General features: G+C 44.3%; 1 protein-coding gene across 21 annotated transcripts in view; it reads right to left on the bottom strand.

Moving 5' to 3' along the window:
• Positions 1–12,970, bottom strand: part of susd1 (sushi domain containing 1) — a 96,344-nt gene that overhangs the window by 25,858 nt on the left and 57,516 nt on the right. For 17 of the 21 annotated variants that reach the window (XR_013580642.1, XR_013573337.1, XR_013573338.1 and 14 more), the window contains 3 exons: positions 8,803–8,982; positions 4,932–5,111; positions 2,430–2,512 (listed from right to left, as the gene is read on the bottom strand). Coding sequence is in view for 17 of the 21 variants with exons in the window: in XM_078529057.1 (XP_078385183.1) it covers positions 2,430–2,512; positions 4,932–5,111; positions 8,803–8,982 (443 nt within the window). In the remaining 4 variants the exon portion in view is untranslated. The remainder of the gene's footprint in view (positions 1–2,429; positions 2,513–4,931; positions 5,112–8,802; positions 8,983–12,970) is intronic. The other 4 variants (XM_078529047.1, XM_078528974.1, XM_078529020.1 and 1 more) reach the window with 2 other exon arrangements.

Here is a 12,970-nt window from a genome sequence, read left to right as displayed (position 1 = left end):
TTATTTCTCCAGCAAAATGCAGTGAGTGGGGGATAGTTACATAATATAAGTCATGTGTGTAAAATCCATCTCAGTCACTTATGATTTTGCATTCTCCAGGGGGAAAATTTTTACCTCAGCAGGCAGACAGCACCAGACCCGCTCGAGCGTAAAATGATGCGTGATGACGTTGGGCGAGCATCCCAACAACAATGCGCAGTCACGCGATATTTCAGTCGGCAGGCGTGCGTGGGAGTTGGCAGTGCGCCTGCTGACAATTTAAAGGCCTATTAAGGCCATTAAAAAGGTAATTAAAATAAATTTTTCACTGCCCACCCAACCTTACAGTTGACGGGTAGGCGAAAAGGCCAAGCGACCTTTGCACTTTTTAGGAAACCCCATCCACGGGCGGGATGAGGTCTCCAACAGCAAATAAAAATAAAAATCAAACGTTTTACATTTCATTTATAACATGTCTCTGCTCATGTGACAGCTCTGTGCCTCAGGGAGATTTGCAAGCGCTCACTCGCACGCATGGGCACAGTTTGCACTCGCCCTCTTTGCCCAGCCCGCACAGGCAGCGCTGAGTGCTGCTGCTCGCATTTCACACTGGGCGGGCCTTCATTGGCCCACCTGCGCGAAATCGCAGCCCAGTCCCGATCACAGGTGGCGGGCAGCTTCGACCGCGCACCCCCCCCACCAGCCTTGTCACTTTCCAAGCCCACCCGGCAAGGGCTGAATTCTGCCCCAGGAGTGACTGACAGGAGAATTACTCCATCATCCCCACTTTGGTCGAGAATAGCAGGGTCACTATAAGCAGCCATATGAATGGCACCTAGCAGCCCCATGCATTGAAATAATAGAGTGGATGGCCACTCTGTGAGAATAGGAAGGGAACTCTAGCTGTATTGCAATCAAAAAATAATAATACCCTCTCCTCCTTCAGGTCCCACGTCCTAAGAGGGCATTGGCAACAATGGACTTCCATTGGATTGGTCCATGATTATGCTTGGCAAAGCACTGCAGTGGTCTGCCATTGCCCTTTGCAGTATGGCTGACCAGGAAACTCCCCCACTGACCACCAGGCATACTGGAAGGATTTGCAGGCTGATAACCAACCTGCTTGGCCACGTTATGAACACCTTCTACAACCATCAAGTCCTGAAACAGGACTTGAGCCCAGAGTTTCTAGCCCGAGGGAGGAACGCTACCCACTGTGCCACAAGACCGCCAGAGAGGGAGAGGTTAATGGTTAAAAACAGCACCAGGAAAGCCATGGTGACATTTTCAGAGAACAATAATAGTAACAATAATAGTAAGGTATTTTTTAAGTTATGTAAGTAGGAAGCCTGGAATCAAGGACTGGATTAGATTCCTGATTCCTGAAAGGTTGAAGCCATGCGAGGAATTAACCGTTTTTGTTTAAGTTCAGTTTCAGTTCTGAGGTAATCATGACTAAACAGGTTAAGGTGTCTTCATGAAATTAGTAAATTTAAGTAATATTTCAGAGGTTGCAAGCCAAAATTAATGGGCTTTATCATCTGCTGTGATGCAGGGCCCAGAATCATAGAAAACTTACAGTTCAGAAGGAGGCCATTTGGCCCATCATGTCTCTGACATCCAACAAAGAGTCATCCAGCTGAACCTCACTCTGCAGCTATTGGTGCGTAGCCTTGTAGGTTATGGCACTTCAAGGGCATATCCAAATAATTTTTTTTTAAATGCAATGACCTGATTCAATTTATCCCAGAACATTTTAGGCAATAGGGGTAGGCCATAGCGTTGGGAGATATTTTCAAAAGCATGGGGCGCGTCAGCCAAACTGGATACAGATTTTTGAGGAAGTGACTAAATCAGTGCGTGGATATACTGTACATGGATTCTCCACCTGGATAATATTTTTCACAGATGACTATTTAAACAAAGGGGGCATGGAGTTGGTAGGGAACGCACGGAGTTGGTGGGGAAAGTAATGAGGACAATGGGCGGAATCATCCCACATTTGCACTAAGTGCAATACCGGGCAGGTTTAATTTTTTTTTCCTTATTTTTCCTTGCTGTCTCTTATTGTCCTCTCTCTCTCTCTCTCTCTCTCTCAATCCGATCTTTCTTTCTCTCTCTCTATTTCTCTTTCTGCACCTGATTTGACTCTAATTCGCCCTATTTACTTCTCAGCCGTTCCACTGTTTCTTTCTCAATCCATAAATCTTAATCGGCTAAGGAGATAGATTTTGGTCCCGACATTCACTCAGATCCCAAACAGTTGACCTCGCTTTGCTGTGACCAGTTCGCAACTCCAGCATTGCAGAGATTAATTGGAACTGAAGAGCAAAGGGGAAAAAATCCACTCACAGTGCTCATCGCAAGATGCTGCACTCCCGAAAATTCGGGGCAATTAATTCTAAAACTTTAACAGAAGAGACATCTAGAAGTCTTGCATTTCCACTTACTGAATATGTGTCCTCAGATCTGGATCCAACCCGGTCCCTTCTCCACTTCAAGCAGGATTCATTAAATAGAATAAAATCATTAACTATGAACGACAAAAAAAAAGACCCACAGTGTAACTGATTTCAACCCCAATAAAGACAAAGGACATAACCTGGAAGATGTTAGAATTTAATTGCTCCACATAGCATTACTATAGGTCAATTACAGAATTGTGCATTGGATTGTGCCGTGTTCTGGAATATCACCAGTAAGTGAAGTACATCATCACTGGCAATACCAAGTGCCACTTCAGCTAATGAGCAATGGATTATCAATATAACATTAAAACATTTGAGGAAACCAGCAATTGAACGCAATTATTAGAGAATGGATTTCAGTCGGTAACCAACCTTTGCTTTGTACTACTTTCCTGAGACAGAATTGAAATACTTAAGTTCCCAGATAAAATAACGTTATCATTTTGATATTATTCTAAATGTTTACTTTTGGTGTTGCTTCAACCAGGAATAGTAGCCATTCATCTATAAAGTAATTTATATAAGTTTTTGCTAAACCTAAGTTAAGATAACCTCAATGTCTATCCTCATTAAGACAAAGAGAAGCTCACTGTCTAATTTAGCCAGACTGTAACATCAGATGACATGATCCAAACTGGCTCAGTAATGTTTCTCTGAATTCTTAAATACCTGGCAAGTACAGCACCCAGTTCTCAATAACTCTATTGCTTTTTTGGTTTCTTTAATGGGATGTGAGCATCGCTGATAAGGCCAGCATTTGTTGCCCATTCTTAGCTGCCCTTGAACTGAGCAGCCATTTTGTGGGTCACATGTTGGCCAGACCAGGCAAGGATGGCAGATTTCCTTCCCTGAAGGACATGGGTTTGTATAATAATCTCTAATAGCATCATAGTCACCATTACTGAAACTAGCTTTCAATTCCAGATTTTATTAATTGAATTTAAATTCCACTAGCTGCCGCAGCGGGATTTGAACCCAGAGCATCAGTCTGGGCCTCTGGATTACTGGCCAGTGACATTGCCACTACACCACCACTGGTGTACTCCATAGAAGAAAATTTGGACTGTGGGTTTCCACAGGCCTCTATCAATATTGATGAGAAGCGAGATGACTGGCTCAGCTATGATTGACAACTGCAGACCCCAATCTTCCTGGGATCCAAGAGCTGCTGTTGGAGGTAGCATGAAAGGAGGCACCCATAGGTCAGAGAGGTAAATCCCAAAATAGGTTCCCAATTTTTCGGCGATAATGCTGACAAAACTGTCTGCGTTCATCGTCAATACTTTACTGAAACTGACAGCAACTCCGGAAGCCTGCATATGGAGAATTATGATCCATGGACAGAACGAGGGACCCTCCCCCGGAAGCCCATTTTCAGGCTTCCCATGTGACGACACGTCGCTGGTTGAATGCCAGCAGTGGCGGGATGATGCCTTTAAGTGGATATCTATTGCCCTCTTAACGGCCTAAATTTGCATCTAGGCAGAAAGGACGTCCACGAAGTTAATCGGGCAGAGGTGGGAAGGTGGCGGAGTACCCAACCCGTGCACTCCCATCTGATTCTCCAAACCCGCTGCCAGGGGAGGGGCATTAAATCCAACCCTTAGCAACACTCTAACCATCCTTGATAAAGCTACATCTTATTGAATAAGATGTATCTGGGCTTTTAAACAACCTACTGCCTTTATTATTACTGCTAAATACCCACACATGCCCTGAAAGAATAAATATATATGTTTTGAACGTCAAAGTTCTCCACCATGATCAGAAATTCTTCATGAAGTCTGTGTTTTTTTAAAAACTTATGAGTTTTAGCTTCCATTTTATCCAATCATGATCATGTATTTCCACGTCTGAAAGCTTAAATTAAAAGTGAAGGATAGCACACTTTTAACCAACTGGTTTTCTGACTGTGTTAATACTTAAAGGCGATTGGCTGCCGACCGACATCACTGTTGCTGTGCCAGATTTAAACTGCCATTGGGAAAGGAAAAATCCACACCACAGGGATTGCTGAACCTTTGTGGGAAGCTTTCTTAAAAGGTCAGTGGCGTGCGTTGTTGCTTTGCTGGTGACCGCAACATCCAGGGCTGTGAAATCTGGAGTGGTGCACATAACTTGTGGGTTTTCATGGGATTGACTTGTTCTCCCCCTCCCCTTCCATTCAAAATAAAATGCCCACACTTAAACTCAGATCTGTCCAACATACTTCTGTTGTGTTAGAACTCCAAGACTACCTAATAATTTGAGCTAAACTTGTTCTGTGCAACATTAATACTAAATGCCTTTGTATCCATTTGGGTGAAATTTCTCCATTTACTACAATATAATTTGGTTGATGTCTTTGTTTAAAATAGCAAGCAGAAGAATTTAGATTGAATACATTAAGCTGTTCATTACTAGTGCCTTAAAAGAGATTGCAATCCCTACATTTTTTTAAAAATGGGATTCACAGCAATGGTGTTAAATTTAAAAGAACATTACCTTTACACAGCAATGTTACTTCTTCCCATTGTCCTGCTTCTGTGCAGACTGACATATTCCTTCCTGACACAGTGTAAAATCCATCCTTGCATCTATAGTGGACAGCACTCCCTTGTCTTGTACTGCGGTACCTGAGCAGTTCTGCATGTGGTACTACTGGCGGGATCCCACAGTCAATCTCTACAAAAGATAAATGGTACAATGATCCCATCTCAGTCAGGGCTCCTTCAGTGAAATGCATATTTTCATCCACAACAGTGGTGCCCAAGCCACATTCCAGTTCTAGCACTGCAACCCAGGAGAAAAATCATGGGCACAATTAGAAAGAAAAATGTTATTTTTTAGAATTTTATATACATACTTTTGCTTATTGGTGGTTAGCTGAGTTGCCTAGAGAGTTACTGTGTGGATCAGAATATTGCCAACAGTGCAGGTTCAATCTCTGTTCTGGCTGATGTAGACATGAGACCTGCCCCTAAGAGTGGGAGGCAATGCCAAACCAGCACTGACAAAAAAAACTGGCAAGGAAACAGCTCAGGATGCAGCATCAGCAGAAACTGAGCCAAAGAAAAACAAAAATACCTGGAAAAACTCAGCAGGTCTGACAGCTTCTGCGGAGAGGAACACAGTTAACGTTTCGAGCCCGTATGACTCTTCAACAGAACATACGGACAAGAGTCATATGGACTCGAAACGTTAACTGTGTTCCTCACCGCAGGTGCTGTCAGACCTGCTGAGCTTCTCCAGGTATTTTTGTTTTTGTTTTGGATTTCCAGCATCCGCAGTTTTTTTTTGCTTTTAACTGAGCCAAGGACTTGCCTTTGGACAGAGCGTGCATGAAGTTTAAAAGATATTGAAGGTGGTTGAAGATGTTTGGCTGGACAGACGCCCAAGTTTACATGTTAGAGCCTCCAGGAATATGTCAAGCCAGAGTGGAAAATCTTTAGGTTTGGTAGACTAGGGGGCAGGATGACAAATTGGTAATGTCCAGGGCAACTAAAAAATCAGAAGAAATGAGACAAAATGATTGCTTCATTTGGGAGCTGAGTTGGTGGGGTGAGGGGAAGGAGGGTTGGGGAGATGGAGGCAAAGCAAAGTTTCTATGAGAATTAGGGAGAAAATTAACATTAGTGCACCTGAATTGTAGGATCAAGTGTGTTCAAAACATTAATACTGAGATGAAGTCACCCTGTATTTTGAATTTCACCTGGCTGATTGCCAATGACTGCAAGCACGTGTTTCTCATGCCATCTACGATGCTCTTGAATAATTGATCCCACCTCTGTCCCATCGATTGTGGTGCATCGCAAAATGTGACCTTATCCCCGTCAGGGACCGAAACCATTCTGGAGTCATAATGTAATCAAAAAACCAATGGCAGACCGGTTAGCAACCAGAGGATGCAGATTTAAGGTGATTGGCAGAAGGACCAGAGGCGACATGAGAAAACATTCTTTTTGCACAGTGAGTTGTGATCTGGGGTGCACTTACCCTAAAGCTGGAGGAAGCAGATTCAAGAGCAACTTCCAAAAGGGGACTTGAAGGGAAACACTTACAGGGCTTTGGGGAAAGAGTGGGGTAGTCAGACTATTTGGATAACTCTTTCAGAGAGGAACAGGTATGATGTCCCAAATGCCCTCCTGCTGTGCTGTAACATTGCATGATTCCATATTCAGCCATTACTGTAACATCCTAATACCCCATGCTCTTGTTGATATAATGGCCACATGATTGGGAGAAATGGGATACTACAAGCTTAGACCTGATGAGAGCCAGTCCAGTGACAGAGTTGAGAGTGGGTTATGTTGGCAGGATATGAGCCGAAGGCTAAAATTGTCTTGCAACATAATCCAATTATTTCACGCTGGTACCCGAGCCTCGTTTAAAAGATGCTTTATCAAGGTTACTCTCTTCTGCTGTACTACAGAGAATGCTCAAACATCATCACATTATGAAACGTCATATAAAGACAGACAGGCTTGCATTTATATAGCATCTTTCACAACCTCAAGCCATTCAAGAATGCTTTACAGCCAATGGGGTACTTTGAAGTCTAGTTGTTTGCTATGCAGGATATATGGCAGCCAACTGGCGCACAATAAGCTTTCACAAACAATGTGATAATGACTTGTTTTTGTGACCTTGGTTGAGGATTAAATATTGGTGAGGACAAGAAGGGGAACTCCCAAGCTTGCCTTCGAAGTGCCTTGTCATCTTTTATATCTACCTGAGAGGGCTGACAGGGGTTCAGTTTAATGTCTTGCCCAAAAGATGGTACCTCCAACAGTATAGCACGCCCTCAATACTGCACTGACAGTGTCAGAATCACAGTGCAGAAGAGGCCCTTCAGCCCATCAAGTCTACACCGACACGTGAGAAACACTTGACTTACCTATCTAACCCCATTTACCAGCACTTGGCCATAGCCTTGAATGTTATGACGTGCCAAGTGTTCACCCAGGTGCTTTTTAAAGGATGTGAGGCAACCCGCCTCCACCACCCTCCCAGGCAGCGCATTCCAGACCGTCACCACCCTCTGGGTAAAAAAGTTTTTCCTCACATCCCCCCTAAACCTCCTGCCCCTCACTTTGACCTTATGCCCCCTTGTGACTGACCCTTCAGCCTAGATATTTGTGACAAGTCTCTGGAGCGCAACTTCAATCCATAACTTTTTGACACAGGAAGTGTTGACCACTCAGCCACGGCTGACAATTATAGTCCGACCCCCATACAGCCTAAATGGACTTTTATTCCTGAACATGTACAGGTAATATGAATCAACAGGAAACCGGATTGTGTACAGTCAAGTCAACTAAATAGCTGGTTATGACTCAAAGGCTCATTAAAAGTTGTCCTGCAGGCAACTGAAACTCCAGCTTAAACTAAGAGTTGTTATGATCAGCCCAAAAGCTGTCTGATCATCTAGGTTGTTCTCAACAACAACATGAATTCATTTAGCGCCTCTACATGTAGAAGGACAAGAGCAGCAGACACATGGGAACACCACCACCTGCAAGATCCCCTCCAAATCACACACCACCCTGACTTGGAATTATATCGGCCGTTCCTTCACTGTCGCTGGATCAAAATCCTGGAAGTCCCTTCCTAACAGCACTGTGGGTGTACCTACACCACATGGACTGCAGCGGTTCAAGAAGGCAGCTCACCACCACCTTCTCAAGGGCAACTAGGGATGGGCAATAAATGCTGGTCTAGCCAGCGACACTCACATCCTGTGAAAGAATAAAAAAAAGTAAAATGTCCCAAAGAAATGTTAACAAACAAAATTTGACAGTGAGCTACTTAATGAGACATTAGGACCAGTGACCAAAAGCTTAGGCCGGGATTTCCTGACCCCACTGCGTTAGGGGGATGTGGCGAGCCAGCCAAATGTCCATTGACTTCGGTGGAACCGGAAGATCCCGGCCTTAGTCAAAGTGGTAGACTTTAAGGGGCATCTTAAAGGTGGAAAGGGAGCTAGAGAGGCAGGGGGGTTTAGGGAGGAAATTCCAGAGCTTAGGGACCAGGCAACTGAAGGCACGGACAACAGTGGTGGAGTGAATAAAATCAGAGATATGCAAGAGGCCAAAATTGGAAGAGTTGTGGAATCTGAGCTTAAAAGGAGGTCTGGAGCACAAGTCCACCATGTATATTTACAGTCAGATGACCACCAATGATAACTAATTATAAGGCAGAAGTTCATGCCATCATGAAATGTTATAAAAAGAGTTTTTTCTTTCAATGTTCAGCTAAATGGAAAACACATCAGATGCAACATGTTTTACCGCAGAACTCTGACACATTAGGATTAATATTCCCACAAACACCTGCTCCTCTTTTGGTTGTCTTATGCACACGGGTCCTTTATTACCTGTACAAGTGAAATTAGCTCCTTCCCATTGTCCTCGGGCAGAACAGACCAATGCGCCGTTTCCTCCTTCATTTACGTAACCAGCCTTGCAAAGATACCGGACTTCACTTCTGTACACTGTCCCTCTGACTGAGGGTGGCAATGTATTTGGTACGTGAGCTGGGGTTCCACAATCAATAGCTATGGAGTATAAAATTAGACAAACTCTAATCAACCTTCTAGGAAATGATAATCCTTTATTATGCACAATGATTATTTTAAAACTCTCATCCTGGTTTACAGTTTCATGGCCTTGCCCCCTCCCTGTCTCTGTAACCACTTCCAACCCCACATCCCGCTGAGGTCTCTGCGCTCCCCCAATTCAGGTCTCTTGTGCATTCCCATTTCCTTCACTCCAGCATTGGCAGCCGTGTCTTCAGCTGCCTGGGCCCAAATCTCTGGAATTCCCTCCCTAAACCTTTCTACCTCTCTCTCTCCCCTCCTTTAAGTCACTTTATGAAACCTCCCTCTTGAACCAAGATGTTGGTCACCAGGAGGTAATACCTCTTAATATGGCTTGGTGACAAATTTCATCAGATAACAATGCTGCTTGGGACATTTTACTATTTTAAAGGTTCTATATAAATGCAAGTTGTCACATTGTGTTGTAGTATTTCTCTGAAATGGCCTAGCCAGCCACTTAGCTGCATCAAACCACTACGAAGGGTGGAATTGTCCCATATTTGCACTAAGTGCGGTAGCGGGCGGAAAAAATGACGTTTACCCACTGGAATGGTAGCTTTTCAAGCCGTATCATCCCAAACCCGCCGCATTACTTATGCATTCCTGGGATACACACCCTTTCCATGGCGGGCGGGCTCCGATTCGCCTGCCACTCTGTCACCTCGCCGCTTCATCACGCCAGGCACCACATTTAAAGTACAGCCTTTTGCACGCCGTGGAGGCCCTGCTGTGATGTCCTCTACCCCCGCTCTGGCCGCAAGAGGGGAAGCTACATTACTACTCCGGCTCGGTAGGCGATGGCAACGGTGATCAGTGCCAATGTTGCATAGAAGAGGTTGGGCATCCAATGCAGATAGAGGGTGAGTGATCTCATCTGTGCAGCCAGAGTAAGGCAACCATCTCATCACTCTAAACTCACACACTCAAGCCCCATCACACATTCACTGGCATCTCCCTCACTGCCAGCTAAAGGGACATCACCACCCGTTCTCACGCACACACCCTCCCATGTCCACCTGGCCTCATCTCCTCTGGAGACTGCCTCCTCAGCCCTCATCATCTTGAGGCCACTTACACAGATCAACTTTGTGCCCCCACACACACCCTGGGATACCCTCCTACCCCAGTACAGCCCTCTCCCTGCAGCCTCTTCCCTTACCTGAGGCCACTTCTCCCCTTTCCCCAAGCAAGCCCTAGCCCTGCAGCAGTTGAAAAGCCACCTCCGCCTTATGGCTGGTCTGGTAGGTAGAAACTTGCCCATGAGACCCCCTAAAAGTGATGCGGTGCGGCCTGTGAAGCCTGGCACTGATGACTGCGAGTGCTGGCCGAAGCAAGGTAGGCAAACAAACCTCGAAGTCCCGAGTGAAGTGCAGCTCGCCAAGTGCACACCATATGTGTGCTGTTGTGAAACACGTCAGCGTGTTTTCCTGCCAACATGGGTGGACGATCCAGCAGGGGGGACAATTCTGGTGGGCTGGCCTAATAATGATATGCAGATGTATTACAGTGAGGCTCCCGACGTCCAATGGCGGGAAACTCGGCCTGCCATGGGCAGGCTGAGCGGACGATCATAAACTGGTTTCACGCTGTCGTGAAATCAATCGTGCCATTTTGTCCGCTCACGCCACCGAACACGCCCGTCGCCGGTAGGCACAGAAAATCCCAGCCACAGTCTCCCTCCCTAACAGCAATATGGGTGAACCCATATCATATGGACTGCAGCGGTTCAAGGAGATGGCTCACCACCACCTTCTCAAGGGCAATTAGGGATGGGCAATAAATGCTGGGCCTAACCAGTGACGTTCACATCTCAATAACAACCAAATAAAACAAAACTGGAGGAACAGCACCTCATCTTCCGACTAGGTACTTTACAGCCTTCTGGACTGAATATTGAGTTCAACAACTTTAGATCATGAACTCTCTCCTCCATCCCCACCCCCTTTCCGATCCCCCTATCCAATAATTTATATAGATTTTTCTTTCCTCACCTATTTCCATTATTTTTAAATGTATTTCCATCCATTGTTTTATCTCTACCTTTTAGCCTATTTCGATCCTCCCCCACCCCACCCCCACTAGAGCTATCTGTACCTTGCTCGTCCTGCTTTCTACCCTTAATGTCCCCATTAGCACATTTCTTAGATAATATCACCACCGTCAACACCTCTTTGTCCTTTTGTCTTTGACATCTTTTGGCTATCTCCATCTATCACTGGCCCTCTATCCAGCTCTATCTGTCCCACCCTCCCTTAAACCACCTTATATTCCACCTCCTTTCTATTTTTCCTTAGTTCTGATGAAGAGTCATTCGGACTGGAAACGTTCCTCTCCGCAGATGCTGTCAGACCTGCTGAGTTTTTCCAGGTGTTTTTTTTGTTCCAAATAAAACAAAAGTTTTGAGCCAGATAAGGGGTTGGAACTTGTTGGTTAAATAACAGCATGGTGATGAATCGTGTCATTATTAATGTGCAAATCACCCAGCAAGTTCAAGGAATTAAGAGATACACCTTGAGTAGCGAATCTCCAGGACTAGGCAAATTTATCCTGCTCTGCTGATTGCAAGTGACATCTTGCCCTTAGCCTCCCCGATACCTTTAAGAACTTGCAGCATTATCACATTAATTGTTCATTAAACTCACTGCAGAAAGTGAAATCTGGTCATTAACAGTATCAGTACCTTTTCAATGACGTGATAGTTCTTAATGGAATGCCAATCAATTGCTCCGACCCAGAAATTGAACAGTTTAAAGTGCGGAGTCTCATACCTTTGGGTAGTAAATTGTTGTTAGAGTTTAAAGACTTATAATGTACATTTTCCTTACTTTTCTTTTATGTCTCTTTCTCTCTTGATCCAATCTTACTTTCCCTCTCTTTATTTCTCTTTCTGCACTTGACTTTTGACTCTACTTCTTATTTCCTTCTGTCCTCTTCTGTTTCTTTCTCAATTCTTAAATCTCATGGGTTACGGAGTTAGCCTGTTGGCCCCATCATTCACCAAGGTCCCCCATGGCCCTCACTGTGCCACTACTGGCTCACATTCCCAGTGAGTTACAGTGCAACTAAATTTTGAGCTGAAGTGTGAGGGTAAAATCCTCACTAGCGATGCGTGCCTCGAGTCACACAACATCAACAAACCAGAGCCAATATCATCTGACAAGCACAGAGTTATTGATTGGGCTGGGGGAAGGGATTGTGAGTCAGACCATCTAATATTTCATTCTGAGCAGCCTCAATGTCCTGGAGCTTGCTAGTTTTCTGGAGGAATAAAGGAGAAATTTCCCAGAGATTTTCCTCAAATAGGCCATATATCTTTTTAAGAAAGAAAGGAAGGAATGAAAGGATGAAAATAAAGAAAATTTGTTTATTGTAAAATCATGATGACGGTTGGTACTGAATTGTTTTGACGATACAAATAAAACAAGTAATCATAATTTGTAACATAGTTATAGACAATCATTAAAATAAAAATAAAGTGTAAAATAATTTAAAAATTACATAACCATGGTCATTTCAGCGTACAAATAATTATAGTATGTTGCAAAATGCAGGTCTCCTTAAATTGCAGATTAGGAATGAAGGGTCTACTGTGCTCTGCATTTTGTTCCAAAGCCCATAGATCATATGTTGTCAGGTTGAGTTAATTAAATTCTCAATCATTTATGTTGTAATGGTGTTGGTTACAGAACATGTCTGTTGAAGGTGTATTTGTAGCCTTTTGTATGTTCACAGCAAGTCTTTATTAACTATTTACACATATACAGTGAAGGGTACAGGCAAGGAGCTATCTCCATGTCTAGGTCTTAACACATCTCTGCTCCACACCACAATGACCCTAGGTCTGGGTCATGTGCCTTCTTACACCTGGCAGGGGAGAGACCATAATCATGGTTCTGCCAAGGCAAGGTCGGGAAGCAAAGGCTATAACCAATCGAAACCCATACCA

Source organism: Cetorhinus maximus, chromosome 2 (assembly GCF_964194155.1).
Source record: "Cetorhinus maximus chromosome 2, sCetMax3.hap1.1, whole genome shotgun sequence".
NCBI lineage: Eukaryota > Metazoa > Chordata > Chondrichthyes > Lamniformes > Cetorhinidae > Cetorhinus > Cetorhinus maximus.
This window is presented reverse-complemented; position numbering and strand designations above follow the sequence as displayed.